Consider the following 24,579-nt stretch of genomic DNA (forward strand, 5'->3'; position numbering starts at 1 on the left):
TCTGAACAACAACATATGAACCTCGTGACCATGTCAGCATGTTTTGATGCGTTGAGCTGCTGCCACATGATTGACTGATTTGATATTTATGTTAACGAGCAGGTGTACATAGTATAGGGGCCGCTGAGTGTAAGTACATGGAGGTAGTAAAAAAGCAACAGAAAATGTAACATTTGGAATGAATCTGCTTTGTACAGCTCACAAGAGAGTTGCCACACTCACCAGACTGCACACACATGTTGTAATACACATTATGATCAAGTACACCATATTTATCCCTGACTTACATCCTCACCTTCCTTTCCATTTCTCAGACCAGATTGCGCAGAACCGCAGGACGATCGTCTGCCCGATGATTGACGTTATTGACCACAACCACTTTGGTTACGAGATGCAGGCTGGAGATGCCATGAGAGGCGCCTTTGACTGGGAGATGTACTACAAACGCATCCCCATCCCGCCAGAGCTTCAGAGAGCTGATCCCAGTGAGCCCTTCGAGTAAGTAGAGCAGACTGAAAAAGTATCCTCAATCGGAGACAAAGTGAGGGGCAGCAATTACGACAAACAGAGGGGGAGAGAGAGAGAGAGAGAGAAGGAAGAGAAAGAGAGGAAGGGAAAGAAAGGGAAAGACCAGGGAGAGGGAAAGAGCGAGAGAGAGACAGAGCCAGAGAAACAGAGTGAAAGAGAGAAAAAGAGAGAGAGGGAGAGAGAAAAAGAGAACAAGGGAGAAAGAGAACTCGGCAAGTGTGGGTGAAATTCTCATGCAATGTACTTACGATAAGTGTTTCTGAAATTGGAGGGCATGGATTTACAGAGAGAAAAAAGTTTAAAGGGATCTGAGCATTAAATCTTTCACCAAGATACTGCCTGGATTAGAGAGCAGTTGACTGAGCCAGGGCTTTTCTCTTTCGAGAGAAGAAGGATATGAGGTGATTTGATAGAGCTGTTCTAGATGATAAGAGGCATAAACTGAGTGCATAGCCCGGAGGTTTTTTTTTGTCTGGGTGGAAATAGCGAATACAAGGGGGCATAATTTTAAGGTGATTGGAGTACAGTACAGGGGGAATGCCATAGGGAAGGTTTTACACAGAGTGGTGGGTGCATACAATGCACCGCCAGACTTGATGATAGCGGCAGATTCATTAGCGGTATTTAAGAAAAGTTTAGATAGACGCATGAATGATAGGAAAATGGAGGGCTATGTAGAAGAGAAGGGTTAGACCTTACAGTAGGTTAAAGGGTCAACATAACATTGTGGGCCGAAGGGTTTGTACTGTATTGTATGTTCTACGTGCATTTAATGTGCTGTAGCTGGTATCTGGAATGAGCTGCCAGAGAAACTGGTGGAGACAGGAACGGTAAGAAGCATCTGGATAGGTACTTAATCATAGAATCACGGAGCAACACAGCATGGCAAGAAGCCCTTCAGCCCAACGAGTCCATTTTGACCATGGTGCACAACCAGCTGGTCCAATTTTCTGCATTCGGCCCATATCCCCTTAAGCCCCATCAATCCATGTACCTATCCAGGTGCTTCCTAAGCAATACTATTGTACCTGCTTGAATGAGCTCTGTGTGGGGGATATGGAATTAACGCAGGCAAATGGGATGAGCATAGGTGGCTCGCATAGAGTTGGTGGGCCGAAGGGCCTGATTCTATGCTATATGACTCTACTTGATTGTTACACAGTATTTCTGTCTCCACTCAAAACTATTTCATTGTCCTTCATTATCCCTTTTCTTGTCAGTCTTTGTGTGTAGTTTTTCATTGATTATAATATCGTCTGAGTGCCACTGGTACCATGTAACCCAGTACTACCTGTCGCATGGTTGGGTGGTCGGCGACTAAACCAGCTCCCCTACCAGGCTTGCCTGGTGAGGAGGGTGGGTAGACACCCTGCAGGACGAAAAACAAGACCTGTCAAAGGGCAGATGAACCCTCTCGTAGGGTCAACGGCCATCTAGCAAACACGTGCCGTGAAGTGCGGAAAGGGCACCCCTTGCATCGAAGCTTGGTCTGGCCATTCGCTGCAACAGAACTTCCCCCAGCTGTCTTGGACCCCACCATGCCGCTGGATCCGGGAGGGGATGTTGAGAGGGTGGGTCTGGACCTGTGCAACCCACTACTCACTTAAAATCCTTGCTTTTTCAATCTTTTTATTGAGTTTCAAATTGATAAACATAACAATGATAATGATACAAAGAGATCGGGATTACATTAATAACGATTAACATATACAGACACAGACTCCGAGTAACATATTTAATTTAAACCTCCCAATCTCTTAATAACTGACCATGAAAAAGATTCAAAAAAAAATTTTTACCCCTACACTAAAAAAAACTAAACAAAACAAAACAGAAACTTGGCTGCCATATTTCATCAGTTAAAATCATTATTTGTCATTAACTCTGTTCCTCTATGCACAAACAAAAAGTTATTAAAAAGGATTCCAAAAAGGTCAACTTACGTCATATGAAAATGTTGAATAAATGGCCTCCAAGTTTCTTCAAGTTTAACGGAAGGATCAGTGGTACCACTCCTAATTTTTTCCAAATTTAAAAACGTTATAGTTTGGGAAAACCATTGAAATGTAGTATGGGGATTAGAATTTTTCCATTTAAATAAAATGGATCTTCTGACTATTAATGTAACAAATGCAATCAAACGACAAGCTGAAGGGGATAAATGAATAAAGTCTATCATTGGTAACCCAAAAATTGCAGTAATAGGATGAGGTTGTAAATCAATATGTAAAACTACTGAAATAATATCAAAAATGTCTTTCCAATATTTTTCCAAAAGAGGACAAGGCCAGAACATATGTGTCAAGGAAGCTACCTCAGAATTACATCTGTCACAGACAGGATTTTTATGATCATAAAAACGAGCTAACTTATCCTTAGACATATGGGCCCTAAGAACCACCTTAAGTTGTATCAAAGCGTGTCCAGTACACATTGAAGGAGTGTTAACTAGTTGAAGAATTTTCTCCCACTTCTCTATGGGTAAAGATAACTGAAGTTCTCTTTCCCATTCATTCTTAATTTTATCAGACATACCTAAACGTATTTTCGTAATTAAATCATAAACAATTGCTATTAAGCTCTTCTTATAGGGGTTTAAAACTAAAATATTTTCTGTAATCTAAATTTGATGTGATATCGGAAAAGTAGGTAAAATAACCTTCAAAAAGTTTCTAATCTGTAAATATCTGAAAAAAATGTGATCTAGGTAAATTATATTTATTAGACCACTGTTCAAAGGACATGAGACAATTATCCATGAATAAATCACGAAAACATATTATTCCCTTCGTTTTCCATAAAAGAAAAGCTTGATCAGTTCTGGATGGTTGGAAGAAAAAATTGGATATAATAGGACACGATAGGATAAGTTTATTCAATCGGAAATTGAAACCATATTCGTATTGTATGTTTAATTATTGGATTAATCGTTTGTTTATTCAATTTAGTAAGTGCAAAGGGAAGTGAAGTCCCTAAAATAGAAGTCAATGAGAACCCCTGTACAGACTCACACTCGAGGTTCACCCATCGTGGACATTGAATTTCATCCAAATCTTGCGTCCGGAACATTAGGTATCAAATATTAATTGCCCAATAATACAATCTAAAGTTCGGCAATGCCAACCACCATCCTTTTTTGATTTCTGTAAATATTTCTTACTTAATCTAGGATTTTTATTCTGCCATATATATGAAAAAATCTTAGAATCAATAATATCAAAAAAAGGATTTAGAGATGAAGATTGGTACCACCTGAAATAGATACAGAAATTTAGGTAAAATAATCATCTTAATAGCATCGATTCAACCAATCAATGATAGGGACAATGGGGACCATTTAGTAAGCAGTTGTTTAACATGATCAATTAAGGGTAAAAAGTTAACTTTAAATAGATCCTTATGCTTCATAGTAATTTTAACACCCAAATAAGTAAAATAATCAGTATCAGTCTAAATGGTGATTGTCTATAGATTGGAACTTGGATATTTAATGGAAAAAGAGTGACTCTTATTAAGATTCAATTTATAACCAGAAAAACTACTAAACTGAGCACGTAATAATATTACTGCAGGAATGGATTTCTCTGGATTAGAGATATGTAGTAACAGGTCATCTGCATATAATGATACCTTATGCATCTCATTCCCATGAATCATACCAAATATATTGGGTGAATCACGAAGAGCGATTGCCAAGGCAATATCAAATAGTAAAGGGCTTAAAGGAGAGCCCTGTCTAGTACCTCGAAAAAGCTTAAAAAAGGGGGATCTCTGATTATTAGTAAGTACAAAAGCCAAAGGTATATACCAATTTACTCCAAGATATGGATTTTGGGCTAAAATTTAATTTCTCAAAGATGTTAAACAAATATTCCCATTCAACTCAAACGCCTTCTCGGTGTCAAGTGAAATAACACATTCTGGAGTTTTAGATGAAGAGGTATATACAACGTTCATTAACCTCCTAAACTCACCTAAAATCCATTCACGTACACGCTGTTCCTTTCTGAGGAGTGGGGTCAACCCCACTAACTGACTGAAAGGAACCATCATCATCCTATGGGATGGATAGCCAGAGAGAGAGAATATATTTCTTTGTTCTATTGTGAATGCCTGCAAGAAAATGAATCTCTGGGTAATACATGGTGGCATATATGTATTTTGATAATAAAGTTACTTTGAACTTTGAACTTTTGGAAGCACAAAGCCCCACAGCATAGGCAGGCAGGTGTTAGCACTTTCAACTTTCCAATTAGTGCCAATAACAAGATTCCTTCACCTTAATCTGGCAGGATTTTCCTTTTCAAATCTACATCCAAATATTTTCAGGAATTTGGTTCTGAACCTGCTTCCACTGCTCTTTCAAGTTGTTCATTACAATTCACAGCTTTCTCTGTATAGAAAGTCTTCCCTGGCTTTGTACAGGCGATGATAAATTTAGCTGCTGACTCTCCTGCAAATGGAAACAATTTTGTCATGTTGACCATGAATTTGAACACCATTGGTGTAGTGGCCATTATAGAGACTTGGCTGGCACTAGGCCAGGAATGGATTCTCAATACTCCTGGATTTCAGTGCATTAAAAGGGATAGAGAGGGGAGAAAAGGGGAGGAGGGGTGGCATTACTGGTCAGGGATACTATTACAGCTACAGAAAGAGTGGGTAACGTAGCAGGGTCCTCTTTTGAGTCAGTATGGGTGGAAGTCAGGAACAGGAAGGGAGCAGTTACTCTATTGGGAGTATTCTATAGGCCCCCTGGTAGCAGCAGAGATACCGAGGAGCAGATTGGGAGGCAGATTTTGGAAGGGTGCAAAAATAACAGGGTTGTTATCATGGGTGACTTTAACTTCCCTAATATTGATTGGCACCTGATTAGTTCCAATGGTTTAGACGGGGCAGAGTTTGTTAAGTGTGTCCAGGATGGATTCCTGTCACAGTATGTTGACAGGCCGACTAGGGGCAATGCCATACTAGATCTAGTATTAGGTAACGACAGTGACCACCGCTCCCTGGCCTTTATAATTATCATGGAAAAGGATAGAATCAAAGAGGACAGGAAAATTTTTAATTGGGGAAAGGCAAATTATGAGGCTATAAGGCTAGAACTTGCGGGTGTGAATTGGGATGATGTTTTTGCAGGGAAATTTACCATGGACATGTGGTCGATGTTTAGGGATCTTTTGCAGGATGTTAGGGATAAATTTGTCCTGGCGAGGAAGATAAAGAATGGTAGGGTGAAGGAACCATGGGTGACAAGTGAGGTGGAAAATCTAATCAGGTGGAAGAAGACAGCATACATGAGGTTTAGGAAGCAAGGATCAGATGGGTCTATTGAGGAATATAGGGTAACAAGAAAGGAGCTTAAGAAGGGGCTGAGGAGAGCAAGAGGGGGGTATGAGAAGGCCTTGGCGAGTAGGGTAAAGGAAAACCCCAAGGCATTCTTCAATTATGTAAAGAACTAAAGGATGACAGGAGTGAAGGTGGGACTGATTAGAGATAAAGGTGGGAAGATGTACCTGGAGGCTGTGGAAGTGAGCGAGGTCCTCAATGAATACTTCTCTTCTGTATTCACCAGTGCGAGGGAACTTGATGACAGTGAGGACAATATGAGTGAGGTTGATGTTCTGGAGCATATTGATATTAATGGAGAGGAGGTGTTGGAGTTGTTAAAATACATTAGAATGGATAAGTCCCCGGGGCCTAATGGAATATTCCCCAGGTTACTCCACGAGGCGAGGGAAGAGATTGCTGAGCCTCTGGCTAGGATCTTTATGTCCTCGTTGTCCATGGGAATGGTACCGGAGAATTGGAGGGAGGCGAATGTTGTCCCGTTGTTCAAAAAAGGTAGTAGGGATAGTCCGGGTAATTATAGACCAGTGAGCCTTACGTCTGTGGTGGGAAAGCTGTTGGAAAAGATTCTTAGAGATAGGATTTCTGGGCATTTAGAGAATCATGGTCTGATCAGGGACAGTCAGCATGGTTTTGTGAAGGGCAGATCGTGTCTAACAAGCCTGATAGAGTTCTTTGAGGAGGTGACCAGGCATATAGATGAGGGTAATGCAGTGGATGTGATCTATATGGATTTTAGTAAGGCATTTGACAAGGTTCCACATGGTAGGCTTATTCAGAAAGTCAGAAGGCATGGGATCCAGGGAAGTTTAGCCTGGTGGATTCAGAATTGGCTTGCTTGCAGAAAGCAGAGGGTCGTGGTGGAGGGAGTACATTCAGATTGGAGGATTGTGACTAGTGGTGTCCCACAAGGATCTGTTCTGGGACCTGTACTTTTCGTGATTTTTATTAATGACCTGGATGTTGGAGTAGAAGGGTGGATTGGCAAGTTTGCAGACGACACAAAGGTTGGTCGTGTTGTGGGTAGTGTAGAGGATAGTCAAAGATTGCAGAGAAACATTAACAGGATGCAGAAGTAGGCTGAGAAGTGGCAGATGGAGTTCAACCCGGAGAAGTGTCAGGTGGTACACTTTGGAAGGACAAACTCCAAGGCAGAATACAAAGTAAATGGCAGGATACTTGGTAGTGTGGAGGAGCAGAGGAATCTCGGGGTACATGTCCACAGATCCCTGAAAGTTGCCTCACAGGTAGATAGAGTAGTTAAGAAAGCTTATGGGGTATTAGCTTTCATAAGTCGAGGGATAAAGTTTAAGAGTCGTGAGATAATGATGCAGCTCTTTGAAATTCTGGTTAGGCCACACTTGGAGTACTGTGTCCAGTTCTGGTCGCCTCACTATAGGAAAGATGTGGAAGTATTGGAAAGGGTACAGAGGAGATTTACCAGGATGCTGCCTGGTTTAGAGAGTATGCATTATGATCAGAGATTAAGGGAACTAGTGCTTTACTCTTTGGAGAGAAGGAGGATGAGAGGAGACTTGATAGAGGTATACAAGATATTAAGAGAAATAGATTGAGGGCACCACAGCTCAATACAAGAGGACATGGCTTTAAGGTAAGGTAAGGGGTGGGAAGTTCAAGGGAGGTATTAGAGGAAGGTTTTTTACTCAGAGAGTGGTTGGTGCGTGGAATGCACTGCCTGAGTCAGTGGTGGAGGCAGATACACTAGTGAAATTTAAGAGACTACTAGACAGGTATATGGAGGAATTTAAGGTGGGGGGTTATATGCGATGCAGGGTTTAAGAGTCAGCATAACATTGTGGGCCGAAGGGCCTGTACTGTGCTGTACTATTCTTTGTTCTTTATTTAATCTTACAAGCCATTTGGAATAGACGCTTGCCTGATTTGTAATTGTCAGATTCAGATTCATGTATTCATCACATGTACATTGAAACATGCAGTAAAATGTGCTATTTGCATTAGCAACAAGCACTAAAGAATGTGCTGGGAGCAGCCATCAAGTTTCCCCACGCATTCTGGCGCCAGCATAGCACGCTCACAGCGCTTGACAGAACAACACAGAACATAACAAGCAACAAAACAACAGCAGCAAAACAAATCCCCGTTTTCCCCCACCCTTCAACCCAACAAGTCCATGCTGACTAACCAGTCCACTTTTCTGTCTACACTTCTATCCAGTTGAATGGCTCAAACCCTCTAATCCAGGCAGCATTCATCCATAGGCCCAACCCCTTCCCCAGGTACATCTCTGCAATAACCTGATCCTCCACCTTCTGTTTCTTCCACCCCTCTTCCCCCCACCTCATGTTTTCCGTTACCTCCAAGTAATCCCCTTTTGCTATTCCATCTTCTCCTGTCCTTTTGCTCTCACTCACTTCTCTCTTCATTTTCTCTTCTCACCTCATCTTAACATCTGCCTCCATTTCTGTGCGATCCCCCCTCATCCTTCTTTCTCATCCTCCTCCACTTTCCCTCTTCTCAATCTCCCTCCCTACCTCCTTCCTTTTCTCATCGTGTTGGCACAACATCATGGGCAGAGGATCTGTGCTGTTCTGTGTTCTATGTTCCCAGTAGGACACCTTTCTTTCTCTCTTCGCTCCCTTTCCTTGCCCTCCTATCCTCCCCTTCACATTCCTTCCATCACCCTCCTCCCTTCTTCCTTTCCATTCCCTCTTGTCTGCTTTTCTCTTCCTTTCCTCTACCCTCACGCTCCTCTCCCCTCCACCCTTCTCCTTTCCTTCCACCTCCTTCCCTCTGTCCTCCCTCAGCCTCTTCTCCATCATCTTTCAGCCTCTTTCTCACTCTTTTCAGCCTCACTTCCTTCCCCTGTATGTTTGCCTCATCCTTCCCATTTCCTCTCACACTTACCCCTTATCTCTTCCCTCCCTCTCTCAATCCTCAACTTCTCCCCCTTCTCCCCAATCCTCAACTTCTCCCCCCCTCTTCCCAGCCCTCATCTTTTCCTCCCTCCCTCTCTGCCTCTACTGGTCCCTCCTTCTCTTCCTCTGCCTTCTATCCACCCCACCTCTCCCCTCTGTGTGAAGTGTATACTGTGCAGGAGAAGGAAATTGCTATGGCTGGGTTCCCCAGAACAACAGGAGTGATTATGTTCCAATCTTTAGTGTGCAGACACACATTCATTCCACTGCTCCAGGGACCACTTTGATATGTGGACACCAGTTAGCACGCGAAATCTCTCCGTGCTTTGTCCCACTTAGCCTGGTAGCAGATGCTAGTGAGAACCTAACACATATTAACTGTCCCCAGGCAGAATGGACTCCTTTGAACTTCACGAACCTGTCTCCCCTCGAGTTCCAATTTCAGGCCTTTGTGTTTGGGAAGAAGAGACTGGCTGTTTCTGGGTGAAGTGACTCTGATCATTGCACAGGATTTCTGTCACCACACACAATTATTTCATTGTCCTTCATTATCCCTCACCCTCCTTTTGGAAGTACAAAGTGGCTCGGCACAGGTCGGCTGAGAGAGATGCAGGATTCGGTCAGCATGGATTTGCTGGGCCAAAGGGCCTGTATTCATGCTGTGTTGCTCCATAACTCTACAGCTGTCCAGACGGTTCTTACCGTCCCTGCTTCCACCAGATTCTCTGGCAGCACTCATTCTAGCCTGTGAAGGCCAGTATTTTACAATTCATTTCACTCGCAAAACCTGTATTTATCGCCAATCTTCAATTGCCCCTTGACTTCAGTGCTCCTGTCACCATTTCTGATGGTAATTTAGAGTCAACCACTATGCTAAGTGCCTAAGAGTCATGCGTAGGCCAAAGCATTTATGGACACAGTATTTTTTCACAGGGAAAGAGACTATAAAAGTAGAGAGCATACGTTAAGGGAGAGAGAGGAAAAGGGGCCTCTACATCTCCTTTCATCCTTGAACAACCTTCTTCTGTCCTCTCTCTCTCAATATTTTCAGCCACATTCCCCTGGTCCTACCTTCCCCTGTACATTTTTGCCTCGCTCTTCCCAAGGAGGCAACGCGTTCACACAGAGGTTGGAGTGTATATTGAAGGAGTTAACAGAGAAGATGATTGAGACAGGTACAATAACAATGGACACCACGGGAGCGCGACGCCATTACAGCTCGGGAGTTCAGAGTTCAATTCCAGTGCCGTCTGTGAGGAGTTTGTACGTTCTTCCTGTGCACCGCGCAGATTTCTCCCACATTCCAAAGACGTACCAATTATGAGGTTAATTGGTCATTGAAAATGATCCTGTGATTAGGCTGGGGTTAAATAGGTGGGTTGCCCGGCAATGCGGCTCCTAGAGCTGGGAGGGCCTGTTCCACACTGTATCTCTAAAGAAATAAAAAAAAACAACATTTGGACTGCTAAGGGATATGGGCCAAACGTGGGCAAATAGTATAGTCTGGATGGTCACTTGGTCGGCAAGGAGGCTTTGGACCAATGGGATTGTTTCTCCAGTATTACTCTATGACTATAATTGATGAATTAACTATATTCATTAATTCCATAAACTACTATTGTAGGATCTGAATTTATGGCTGGAATAGTCACCTAGTTTACAGGATCTATTTTGCACGAGGCAGTTGTTTCTAAAGCCTGCATTTGTTGCCGATCTTCAATTGCCCCTTGACTTGGGTGCTTCTTTAGCCATATTGGGGGGTAATTTAGAGTAAACCACAATGCCAAGTGGCTAAGCAGGCTATTATGCCCACAAGAAAATGAATTTTAGGGTGACATATATGTACTTCGAGCTTTGAGTCACGATGTTACCATGTGACAGAGTTACTATGCTACCATGCTTTGAGTTTGGCTAGCTCACAGGACTAACCTTTCTACACTCTAGCCTAGCTCCTAGGTCACAGTGTACAGCCATTCACATAGTTAGAGGTTGCTCATCCCAGGCAGCTATCACATCCGACCACAGGAGTGAACCTGGCCTTGATGGTGGCTGGGTTTGATATTACCTTCGATCACTGTAAAACCAAAGGATACACAGAGATGGTGTTTGAAATAACAGGTGAGTTATTTTTAAAAACTGGTGTGCACCAGGAGACCCGTCAAAGCTGGTCTATGTGAGCATCAGTTTCAAAGCTCAAAGTATATTTATCATCAAAGTATGTATACTTTATACAACCTTGAGATTCGCCTCCTTTCAGGCAGCCACAAAACAAAGAAACCCAAAAAAAACTTCAAACAAAAAGCATTCTGAACTGGTCCACAAGAGAGTCCCATAATTCATCATAGTTTTTGCGCAGAACCAAGTAAACCTCGTAGAGCAGCGATCTGAACTGGCCTCGAGACCAGACACCCTGACCTTTTCAATCTGGCCCGGCATCTAAATCGACATCCAAACGTCGGGTTCAATTGCCTCGATACGTTCTGGTGCCTGAACCTCACTGCCTCAATTCAGCCTTTAGCACGGCACTTACAATCATCAAACCTCGGGTCCTTCTCGCTCTCAGCGCCTCATCTCGCGTCGTTTCTGCCACATCGACTTGCCTTCAAGTCCAAAGGGAAGGTACAGACTTTTACTAGCAATGAATGTTCGCTAGGAGAAGCGTGGTTAACAAAATATTTAGTTGTTTTCCTTGTTTCATTAGTCACCAGCCAGAAGTCGCTGAAGTTCACCAGCCCCATCTTAAGCCATCTTAAAAGCTGAATTTGGAAGAGCTTTTCCATTCTCATTTGACAAGATAACCAGTAAAACCACAACTTGACAACAGAATGGTAGCTACCGGAAGACTTAATTAAGGAATGGATCTTTTGTCCTCAAATTCTACCTCTTACGATTTAGCACTTTATCATTTACCTGCACTTCACATTTTCAGAAGCATTTATGCTTTTTTCTGCATTGTTATTGTTTTACTTTATTCTAGCTCAATGCTCTGTGTAATGATTTGATTTGTACAAACAGCATGCAAGACGTTTTCACTGTATCGCAGTACATGTGGCAATAATAAACCAATATTAAAACTCGTAATGATCAGAGGTGTAGGAGCAAATTGAAAGGTCACACAGAGCTGGTGTTCAAAATAATGGATGATTATTAAAAACTGGTGTACACTAGACCAGTCAAAGCTGATCTACCTGCTGATGAATTTGATGGAGCTTTTACATTCCCAGTTGATGAGATTACCAGTAAAAGTACGTTTTGATAACGGAATGGTGGCTGCAGGAAGACTCAGTTAAGTAGCAGAATAGGTCCTGATTACAGAGTAAAATGATTATCCACAAGTCTAATAGTAAATCCAATTTTCTATTGCAATAATGGGTGCAAGCTATAACATAACTAGTCAAGTTCCTGAAACTCAGACATCATCACTGCTGGGTTTCACATCTCTACTTCTAGGCTTTGTCCGTGGTTCCCTGTTATCATATTAACAGAATCCGTATTCCTACTTACTAGGTAATGGCCCTCACTATTCTATCCCCTACAACAGAGGGATTTGGATGTTTACAGGCCAAACACTAGCATTGGTGGGCACCATAGTTATCATTGTCAATTTGGACTGAAGGGCTTGTTTCTGGTCTAAACCAGACTATAAGAATAAGAATCAGAATCCAATTTAATATCACCGGCATAGATCATGAAATTTGCTCTCATGCAGCAGTAGACCATTACAATACATAATAATAAGAAAAACTTCTGTACCTCCTCCCTGATGGTAGCAATGAGACCCCTGGGTGATAGGTGTCCTTAATGGTGGATGACATCTTTTTGAGGCATCACCCCTTGACGATGTCCTGGATGCTGCGGAGGCCGGTGCCTCTCAGTGTAAAGTTGTGAAAGGCTGGATGTTGGATGTGTCCAGCAGGTCAGACTGTGTTGAAGGTGAAAGAAGATTCTCAGGTGACAGATGAGTGATTTACAGCAGAGGTGACTGGTTCTGATACAGACACAGAAAATGAGTTACTTGAAGTTGTGTAATTTGATAATTGATATGAGGAGGCTGCAACATGTACTATGTACTGTTCTCTGATTTCCCAACTGGTGCCATTAATCCATTGTCTGAATGACCTCATGCTACTTACCCCCACAACATCTCTGCGGTTCCCTGTTACCACATTAGCACAATCCACATCCCTATTCACTAGTTATTGACCCTCACTTTCCATTCCCCTGCAACAATCACTGATGCACAGCAAAGGATGAATCATTGCGGATATCAGAAGACAAGTAACTTGCCCGTTTTCTGTCCATTTTAATATCCCACACCCAGGCCGAGGTAAAGGAACTGTTGAAAGAGACAGCAATACAGATGAAGCGGGGAGCCTGCAAGAGGGAATGTTTTGGACTATACACTGCTTACACAGACTATGATTTGATCTTTAACCATATTGAGAGCATTGAGAGCATTCTATTAGCCTTGGAGTCAAAGTAGCACTGAGTTAACAGAATGATATCTACATTCATAAAATCATAAGACAAAGGAGCAGTATTAAACCAATAGGCCTATCGAGTCTGCTCAGCCATTCTATCATGTCTGATTTATTTTCCCTCTCAAGCCCTTTCTCCAGCCTGCTCCTTGTAAACCTTGCTGTCCTTACTAATCAAGAATCAATTATCAAGCTCTGCCTTAAATATACCCAATGACTTGGCCTCCATAGCTGTCTGTGGTGATGAATTCCACAGATTCACCACCCTCTGTATGAAGAAATTCCTCCTCACCTTTGTTCTAAAGGGACGCCCCTCTATTCTGAGGCTGTGCCCTCTGGTCGTAGACTCCCCCACTGCAGGTAACACCATCACCACAACCACTCTATCTAGGCCTTTCAATATTCAATGCACAACGAGGATGTGGCCTGTTGACTTCTGGAGGCAGTACCGCCTGTATACACGACCGATGGTGAGGAGGGATGTGCCTCCTCATTGGACTGAGTGTACTACTCTCTGCAGCTTCCTGTGCTTGTGCACGTTCAAACGACCGCACTAGACCATGATACAATCAGTCACAATGCCAGCTCAGTTCTACTCGTCCAGCCGATGCAGGACAGAATGAGAATTTTGCAATTCCATTCCCCTCTCTATTCATCACATAGCCTCATCCCTCCAACCTTTCAGTTCAACCTAAACCCTGACTACCCCTCACACACACACCACGTTCTGCCGTAATGTCAGTGGACCTCCAGTCCTGTGATGGTGCTTGACCAGAAGTAAGAATGTTGGAACACTGCCTGAGGCCCATGCTTTGCTCTCTTAGAGCTCATCTTCCATGGTCCCAATTGCCACAGAAGAACAAAACTCCTGCAGACATTCTACTGAGTAAAATCGGTTAGGTTGGGACGGATTCCAGTTGAGAATTACTGACTCTAAAAAGCAGAAAGTGAGCCTGCACTGCCACCTGCTGGTAAAAACATATATCTTTTCCTCAGCAGTTTTTTCCAGTGGTAGTAAAGAATAGGACAACTGGTTATTTATTTATTTATTATTTACTCAGTGTACAGTACATGGAAACATGCAGTGAGACGCATCATTTGTGTTATCAATCAATGTCAGTACTAACACAGCATGCCTGCAAACCTAAGCAGAACAACACGGAGCACAACAAGCAACAGTATTCCTCTCTCCCACACTACACGGGGATAAATAAGCAGTTAGCACCTCTGGCCTGTTCCAGCATTCAAAAGGTTCATGGCTTATCCAATTTTAGCCTCAACACCACTGCCCCTTTCTCTCCCAACTCCCTTCTAGTTCAAATGCCTACCCTTGCCTCAAATCCAATGACTCCACCTTGATAGCTCTTTGGGATTAGGAATTCCAATGAATCTTGATCTGCTGAAGGAGAAAATTAACTCTCCCCCCTCCCCAAAGTGAATAACCTCACACTTGCTCACATTATATGCCACCTGTCAACTTCTCCATCTTCCTCCTCAGCTGGTTCCACCTATCATCTTCCAGCCCCTGTCTCAACCCTCCCCCCTCAGCTCTTTATCCTGGCTCACTGCACTCTTCACGCTCAGTCCTGATGCAGTGTTTTGAGCGGATGTGAACGGCAAATATTCCCGACCACTGACCTCTTCCGGCAGTTTGTTTCTCTTGACTCTGAGTTACAGCATCTTTTGTGCCTACCACCATCATGCCCACTCAATTGATCTATCCATAGTTGTAGTCGCTCAGGTCGCGTATGATGTTCTCCTCAGAGGTCATTCACTTCATTGCGAATGCCTGTGTGTGACTTTGTTTGATGTGGGGAGGCTGATGCATGTGACCACGCAGTCTTTGACCGATCGGGATCAGGGTGCGGTGGCATGGAATGCAAGATGACTGGGGACCGTTCACTGCTGCAGCCTTCCTCCACCTTCACCGCCGTTACGACTGTAGCCCTCTGGTAAGCCTCAGGCTCACTCCGCTCGCTTTCGTCTAGGGGGAGCAGCCAAACTGCGTAATCAAGTTTGTGTGGATGCTGTGTGATGTACCCTACCATGCCAAATAACAGACAGTACACCATATGCGATTAAATAATTACACTTTATAGATCTTACTGGAACTATGTAATTAATAGAGATACAATATAAAAGGAAAGTAAAAGGCGCCAAACTTATCAAAGTTCAACCACTTCATGCACAACCGTTGGAGCTCAATTAACGGAGTCTTCTTTCCACCATTCGATGTCCTCCAAACTCCTCCGACCCTCGAATGGGACCACCCTCGGTGGTCGACCAAACGCTCCACACGAGTCTGTCCTCGTCTCCACTCCTCGCTGAATATCCTGGGCCTCGGACTCCCGCTCGGGGTCCGTTCCGTCACCCAGATTACAGCATCGCGTCTCCTCTCTCTACCCCCATCGTGCCTTCTCCCCAAAGCCCGCAAAACACAATAGCCTACAGACACACAAGAAAGAATAACATCCCAATTGGTTAGCAAATGAATACAACTCTCGTTATCAGTAATATAACCCAAACAAGCTGCTAGAGAGAAGCACTTTCTCAGCAGTTAACATAACAAAGAAGCCATTTTATTCTAACATAACAAAGAAGCCATTTTTTATTAGCCTAGCAATAACATAAAAGAAGAAATCCCTTACACAAAGTATCCTCATCTTCTGCCAGCTCCACGATTAAGTTCCTTGTTGGAACACTCTTTGTCTGGAACCTCTCCCTTGACCTTACCAACTTGGGGGATCCTACCAGGAAATAAGTGCCTGATGGCTAAAATTCAGATGGCATTACTCAGAAACTCACAAGCGTCCCCCACCACAACAGGGTGATGATCCTTGAAGAAGAGGAAGTAACCCATCTATCTCACTCTGCCAACCCACCTATGATCAACAAATTTGTCGATAGGATACTTGGTGCTTTTGTCCATGTTACAAAGATGCCAACTTGACAATGAGGTTTGAACACACCTTAAGCCCAGGGCAATTAGAGTCATGTAGGTTGGTCATTGATGCTTATGGGTGGCAGGGTGGAGATACGTCTCTACAAAATGAAGTGTAAGGTACTCCTTCCCTCCGCTAGCTTTTCAGGTCATCCTTGAGCAAGGTGTAGCACCTGCTTAGCCCCCCCCCCCCATTCAGGGTCATGGGTGGCCATGGGAGCAGGTGGATGGTCAGATAAGCAGCTGATAGGTATCACAAGTCCTGGTTATGTGACCACTGATGCCAGGCAGACAAACTCTGAAGTGGCTAGGATCACCCATCTTGTAAAGACATAGCCCCAGAGAAGGCAAGGTCAAACCACTTCTGTAGAAAAAATTGCCAAGAGCAATCACGGTCATGGGAAGACCATGATAGCCTATGTCATACTATATAGCACATAGCGAATGAATCTTAAAGCTCAGCTGAAAGTGGTGGTTCCCAAACTTTCTGCCTGAAACCTCCCTTCCATAAATGACTGATGACATTGTAAACTCCCATTTTAAGACATTGGGATTGTCCTGAGGGGCACAGTTGGGCCTGTTTGGAAGCAGTTTTAATTTTGCCAAGAATATTCTTACTATTTTTTACAAACTTTCTAAATTGTACCAGTGTTATATAAGCCTCCCCTCCTGGGACCAACACATTGATGCAATCATGATGAAGGTACACCAGCAGCTATACTTCATTAGGAGTTTGAGAAGATTTGGTATGTCACCAAAGACCTAGGAGAACATTCTGAAACGTTGTGTCACAGTCTGGTGTGGAGGCTCCAATGCACCAGATTGAAATACGCTGCAGAAGATTGTAGACTCAGCCAGTTCCATCACGGGCACGAGCCTCTCAGCCATACAGGACTTTTTCCAAAGGAGGTTTTTCAAGAAGGCAGCATATATCATTAAGGAGCCTCACCATCTGGGATATCTCATTATTACCATCAGGAGCCTTAACACCCACACTCAATATTGTAGGAACAGCTTCTTCCCCTCCACTATCAGATTTCTGAAAGGATCATGAAAGAGGACCTCACTCTTCCTCTTTTGCATTATTCATTAATTTTTCATTGTGGCTTATAGTAATTTTTTATATGCCTTGCAGTGTACTGCTACCACAAAACAACAGCTTTGTGACTTGTGTCACTGATACTAAACCGGATTCTGATTCTATACACTTTACAGCTCCTGTCTCATGCGAGTCGCATCTAGGGTAACACTGCTTTAAAAGGATCAGTAATAATGAAACTAAGTCAGCTGAAATCTATGCTCCGCTTTTACTGATGTTTGTGAAGAGCAGTGCTATCAGAGATTCACCATTTTCCTCAGGGAATGAGGAAAGGAAGTAAAGGAGACAAGAATATGCAATGCTGACCTTCTGTGTCAATGTTTAAAATGTTAATCATATGAGCTGCAGTTTTCTGCGGCTAAGCATTGAAAAGATCAGAGCTATTATCTTTGGTCTTTGTCAGAAGTTCAACTTCAAGTTTAATTGTCATTCAACCATACACAACTACCCATGAGTTTAAAGGCATCCGTTAGTCTTGCAAGACCATGGATCTGCGCCTGGAAAGTCTTCACTCTGGGCAAGGTTGTATGGAAGACCAGCAGTTGCCCCTCCCTCTCCCCTCTCCACGACACCAATGTTGTCCAAGGGAAGGGCATTAGGACCCATACAGCTTGGCACCAGTATCGTCACAGAGCAATGTGTGATTAAGTGCCTTGCTCAAGGACACAACGCGTTCCCTCGGCTGGGGCTCGAACTCATGACCTTCAGGTCGTTAGTCCAATGCCTTAACCACTTGGCCATGTGCCCATACACCCATGAGTACAACCAAATGAAACAGTGTTACTCCAGGAACAAGGTGCGAACAGTCATTCACAGCCCAAATACACATAAGATAACAAGCATATATAAGATGTCAGTAAAATATAGTCACACAACAAATAGATAATCCAGGGCCCTGAGTCCATGAATATTGTAGCAGTCTGCAGTCGAACACAATATGGCTTGTCTTTTGCCGAGTGAACACTGAGGGGCAGCACTGACTCCAGCTTGGGCACTGCACCACACTGCCCCCAGATTCCAGTGGAGTGCACTGACTCCAATGCCTCCCTCCTGGGCGGCTGCAAACAGGCAACACCACGACTTGAGGCCTTGTCCACACTACGACTGAGGCCAAGCAGCAACACCTCCCCCACTTCCAATGCCCCGCCATCCACCCCTGCGAACTGCCAATAAATCAGTGAATCGGACTTGCAGCATTCCACATGAACAATGTCCAACAGGGTCTCGTGACCACAAAAAGTGCGACTAAGACGATCATATGCTGTTAGACTGCACCCAGAAACATCAAACCCACCTGAAAAAAAAACACACTAAAACATTTTCAAAGGGATCTGAATTCAAAGGTTGAATGAAATGGTAAATAGATTGCAGAGACACAAGAGACTGTAGATGCTAGAAACTGCAGCAACAATAACCTGCTAGAGGAGCTCAGCGTGTCGAGCAGCGACTGTAGGGGAGAAAGAATTGTTGCGACCTCAGATCAAAACCTTGCATCAGGAGAAGATGTTGATTAGCATATGGATGAAAGTAAAACACAGGATTATAGATTGTGTAGGAGGGAAGGGTTAGACTGGTCAGGGTTTAATACACTTGGTAGCCACTTTGTTAGGTACCTCCAGTAAGACCATAAAGACATAACCATAAGACATAGGAACAGAAGTAGGCCATTCAGCCCATTGGGTCTGCTCCACCATTGATTTATTATCGTTCTCAACCCCATCCTCCTGCCTTTGACTCCCTGACTAATCAAGAACCTGCCAACCTCTGCTTTCAATATACTCCATGACTTGGCCTCCACAGCCATCTGTGGCAATGAATTCCACAGATTCACCACCCTCTGGCTAAAGAAATTCCTCCTCATCTCTGTTCTAAATGCACGTCCCTCTATTCTGACACTGTGCCTCGGGCCCTGGAGTCCCCTGCTATTGGAAACATCTACTATATCCAGGCCTTTCGATATTAAATAAATACCTAATACTTGTACCTAATAAAATACCCACTGAGTGTATGTTCATGGTCTTCTGTAGACCATCCACCTGAAACTTGAACCAGCCTGGCCTTTCTCCTCTGACCTCTCTCATTAACAAGGTGATTTCACCCACAGAACAGCCACTCACTGGATTTTTTTTTTGGTTTTCACACCATTCTCTGTAACTCTAGAGACTGTTGTGTATGAAATTCCAGGAGATCGGCAGTTTCTGAGATATTCAAACCGCTCTGTCTGGCACCAATAATCAATCCACAGTCAAAGTCACATATGTTCCCCATTCTGATATTTGGTGTGAACAGCAGCTATTGACCATGCCTGCATGCTTTTATGCATTGAGTTGCTACCACACAATTGACTGATTAGATATTTGCATTAACAAGCAGGTGTGGGGCGTACATATTAAAGTAACCACTTAGTGTAGGTCAGCAAAATATGATGGGCTGAAGGCCCCATACTGTGCTATAATGTTCTATGTTCTGGTTTCTATGAGTCAGCTTCTTGGTATGGGACCAAGGTTGAGTTCACAGGGTTGGCAGGGAGAGAGCACCAGAGTCATTGACAAGGAGCAGGTCAGTACCTACGGAATCTGAGAGGATGCAGCAACTTCAAGGCCAAGGCTTCCATCAAGACCTCAGCATAATCAAAGACTGAACAAACGTTTGGAGGAAACTGGTCGGCAAAAGTGTGTGTGAAGTAGCGGGGAGAGGAGTGGCGGGAGGTTGGGGTAGATCAAGAAGCTGGGGGCTGGGGGCTGGGGGCTGTGGGCTGAGTCAGAGGTGATGTTGGGGAGTCGGGGGAAGAGTGGTGATGTCACTACTGCGGAGAGGAGGGATCAACCTGAAGGGTGGAACCTCAGCGTAGGGTATTGGTTGTTGGGGCCCCAGTTCAGTGGCACACCAGGCTGCCCAAGTACATCTGGTGACATTTGCCTTTGCAGCACATGGAATAATACCACTGAAAGCAGGGATGATATGGAAACCTCATCAACTTATTCCTTGGGGATTTCCCAGCTGAATGTGTCCCGGAAACTGTGACTATTGTATTTCACTCCATCGTCCGTGTGTTTCTGAGATATACAGATCTGAAATAAACTTCACATACTCCATCTAATTTCTGAGCTGTAGGCTTAGGAAAGAAAGGCATCCGTTAGTCTTGCGAGACCATGGATCTGCGCCTGGAAAGTCTTCACTCTCCAGGGCGAGGCCTGGGCGAGGTTGTATGGAAGGCCAGCAGTTGCCCATGCTGCAAGTCTCCCCTCTCCACGACACCGATGTTGTCCAAGGGAAGGGCATTAGGACCCATACAGCTTGGCACCAGTGTCGTCGCAGAGCAATGTGTGGTTTAGTGCCTTGCTCAAGGACACAACACGTTCCCTCGGCTGGGGCTCAAACTCACGACCTTCAGATGCCTTAACCACTTGGCTACGTGCTTAGGAAGGAGCAGGTTTTAAGGGGCGCAGCTGATGTATGGGTTAGGTTGAGTAAGCCGTGAGCATGTTACATTGGCGCCTGAAGTATGGCTGCAATTGTGGGCTGCTCCCGCAACATCCTCGATGCAAGTGAAGCGTTTCACTGTACTTTGATGTACACGTGACAAATAAAGCAAATCTTTATCGTTTAAAGTCTTTCCTGTGTCAATGTTGCACAGGTGTTGAGGGGCCAATATCATTCCCAAGCCTTTCGCAATCCCGTCCCTTCATTCCCCCATCCCTTTAACCACCAACCTATGCTTAAACACTGAACTATACCTTCACACATGTAACACTATCACAGCGCCAGCAATGAAGGTTCAATTCCCTTCGCTGTCTGTGAGGATTTTGTCCGTTCTACCTGTTTCTGCGTGGGTTTCCTCCGGGTGCTCCAGACAGTTGGGTTAGTAGGCTAATTAGTCATGTGGGTGTAATTGAGTGAAGTAGGTTCATTGGACCGAAAGGGTCTGTTACTCCTCTGTATTTCTAAATAAATAAAATAATAAATAACCATCAAAAACAAAATCTGAAACACATCGCTTATGTTCAACACTGAGTGTAGACTCCAGATTCCAGGGTATCCCACTCTGGCCTATCAACGTCCCAGTCGGAATGGTGTTTGGGAACTTTAAGTAGATGTATCAACTGCAGTGCTGTCTGCAGGAATCTGCCCTCCGACAAACAGACAGGTCAATTTCCTGATTACCGGAAGATCCACAAACACAAATCCATTCAATCCTGCTCAGCGCTGGGATTACAGAACAGTCAAAACATTTGTAAAAAATACAAGAGCATTTCATGTTTGTACATGTATGTGTGTGTGTGTGTGTGTGTGTGTGTGTGTGTGTGTGTGTCTTTTGCACAGTACTGTATTTGTCAACGTGAAGCGGAGAGTTTGTAAATCAGGTGGGAGCAAACGAATTTGGGAATGGCAAGGGTGGAGCGCCGCGGGAGGGGTGTGGCACAGGTGGCAGAGAAGGAGTGCCAGGAGCAGGTGATGGCACGAGTGTAGACACACTCAGTCCTAAGACAGCACTTGATTGCAAACAAATGGTTTATTGATCCCTGCTTTTCCTATACCTTCCCATCTCCTGTCCCCTTTTCCCAACCATGATTCCCCTCTCCCTGCCTCCTCCCCACCCTCAGTCCACAATAGAGACCCAGATCAGAATGAGGTTTATCATCACTCACATATGTTATAAAATTTGTTGTTTCTTGTGGCAGCAGTACAGTGCAATACATAAAACGACAACAGGGTTGTGCAAAAGTCTTAGGCACCCTAGCTATATATACTGTATGTGCCTAAGACTTTGGAACAGTACTGTACATTTTTAACTTATTTGAGTTTATTGAGGAAGGAGAGAGCTACTGTGTGTCCCCACCCACCTTCCATACATTGTGTATGCATAGAATGTGTATGCCCTGCTGTGCACATATAGAACATGCATACAAGTATACTTCTACATGTTCTTACGTAGTGGGACTGGGTTTTCAAGATTCAGGTTTAGTTATCGTGTGTACATCGAAACATCTGCCAGACTGTCATCACAGATGTCCCAGGTCTATGTTGCTGGCCTTGAATGCGGGGAGACCTGACCGCTATTTCCCCCACATCCCTATTTCTAAACTATAACCCGACCCACAACTCCGCTCTCTGTTCCAAGTACGATCTTATGAACCTGAGAGCAACAACTAAACTCGAGCCGTGACTGAACCGAAATTGTAATTCAGTGCGATCTTGGACTATGTAATGGGCAGGTAGAACTACTTAGATACATATGTTGAAATCTCAGCAAGCCTGCCTGCATGTATGTAATCTTACATGTGTATACAGGTGCTGATATGGAGTCAGAATCATACAGCAAGGAAACAGGCCCTTCAGCCCAGCTTATTAATGCCTTCCAAGATGGCCATCTAAGCTATTCCCACTTGCCTGGGTTCAGCCTATATCCCCTCTAAACCTTTCCTAATTATGTCGTTCGTAACCAACACACACAAAATGCTGGAGGAGCTCAGCAGGCCAGGGATACTCAGCACCTATGGGAAAAAGTAAACAGTCGAGGTTACGGGCCGAGACCCTTCATCAGAACTGTGCAAAAGCATTTCTCCAAATGCTTTCTAACTGTTGCTGCTATGCCTGGCTCAGCCACCTTCTCTGCCAGCTCACTGAAGCACCACCCTCTGCGTATACAAAACTAAATTTCCACCGTCCCACTGTGGCTGTGAAAGTCACCCCTGCCATGTACAGATCAAGCCGGAGTATCTCCCGGACCTTTCCAGGGAGTCAAGGCTGCTGTGCTGGTAATAGACAAAGGAGGACTAATTCTATTAGATTTAAGTGCTCACCTTTCTATTAGGCCTGGTAATTGAGTAACTCTGTGCACCAGAGAGCTGCAGTAAACAAGGCCGCAGCCTATAACCGAACAGCAAATTGTTTCTGGCATTCGCAGCTGGTCTCGCTCCTCATTTCGTTTGCCATCCTTCCTCAACCTAATTACATGATTTAATGGAAAATACGGTCCAGTTCTAGCTCCTTGACCTCCCTCCCTGCTCCAATCTTACCACTGATGAGCCTCAGAATCCACTTGATGCCACATGAGCAATTGCCAGAGGGTTCCTCCCCCGCCCGTAATTTAGAATCAATGAAATATTATAATTGTCTCCCCTCAGCCATGCCCCTATCGCTGGCACTTCTCTTCGTAATGTGGCTCGGGCAGCCGCCGAAGCCACAGGCAGATCAGAGGATTGAGGTAACATGCCCTGCTGGGGGTGACAGCGCGCAAGGCGAGTCATTAGCAGCCTGTCGCACTCACTCAGCCAAGGGTATGGATGCTGTCGGCTTGGATACTTGTCACAAGATGAGAGGGCTCCGCTCGCCGTCTCCACTGAGCTGGGAGCTTTGTTGAGAGCCTCAGAAGCTGTTTCTTTCCCTGTGCGATGCTCGCAGGATTTTGGATTATTTGAGGGACAGAGCTGTGGGAGAATAGCACTATCTGTGGGACAGCACAGAGGGAACTGCACTATCTATGGAAGAGAGCAGAGGAAACTGCACTATCGGACCGACCGTGATGTGGGAGATCTGCACTATCTGTAGGACAGTACTGATGGAACACTGGACTATTTGAGGGACAGTGCAGAGGGAACATGACTATTTCTGGGACAGTGTAGAGGGAACACTGGACTATTTCTGGGACAGTGTAGAGGGAACACTGGACTATTTCTGGGACAGTGCAGAGGGAACACTGGACTATTTGGAGTGCAGAGGGAATATGACTATTTCTGGGACAGTGCAGAGAGAACATTGGACTATTTCTGGGACAGTGTAGAGGGAACACTGGACTATTTGAGGGACAGTGCAGAGGGAACACGGGACTATTTCTGGGACAGTGCAAAGGGAACACTGGACTATTTGAGGGACAGTGCAGAGGGAACACTATCATTTCTGGGACAGTGTAGAGGGAACACTGGACTATTCCTGGGACAGTGCAGAGGGAACACTGGACTATTTCTGGGACAGTGCAGAGGGAACACTAGACTATTTGAGGGACAGTGCAGAGGGAACACTGGACTATTTGAGGGACAGTGCAGAGGGAACACTAGACTATTTGAGGGACAGTGCAGAGGGAACACTATTATTTCTGGGATAGTGTAGAGGGAACACTGGACTATTTGAGGGACAGTGCAATGGGAACACTGGACTATTTTTGGAACCGTGCAGAGTGAATACTAGACTACTTGAGGGACAGCGCAGAAGGAACATTTGGGCAATCTGTGGGACAGTGCAGAGAGAACACTTGAGTAAGATCATAGTCATAGAGAAGTACAGCAC

General features: G+C 44.4%; 1 protein-coding gene across 1 annotated transcript in view; it reads left to right on the forward strand.

Annotated features, from left to right (window-relative positions):
• galntl6 (polypeptide N-acetylgalactosaminyltransferase like 6) overlaps positions 1-24,579 on the forward strand; it is a 756,494-nt gene that overhangs the window by 581,597 nt on the left and 150,318 nt on the right. Inside the window, exon 7 of the mRNA XM_072257441.1 lies at positions 315-498. Within this exon, the coding sequence (XP_072113542.1) occupies positions 315-498 (184 nt within the window). The remainder of the gene's footprint in view (positions 1-314; positions 499-24,579) is intronic.

The sequence above is a fragment of the Mobula birostris genome, chromosome 5, assembly GCF_030028105.1.
Source record: "Mobula birostris isolate sMobBir1 chromosome 5, sMobBir1.hap1, whole genome shotgun sequence".
In the NCBI taxonomy this organism is placed as follows: Eukaryota; Metazoa; Chordata; class Chondrichthyes; order Myliobatiformes; family Myliobatidae; genus Mobula; species Mobula birostris.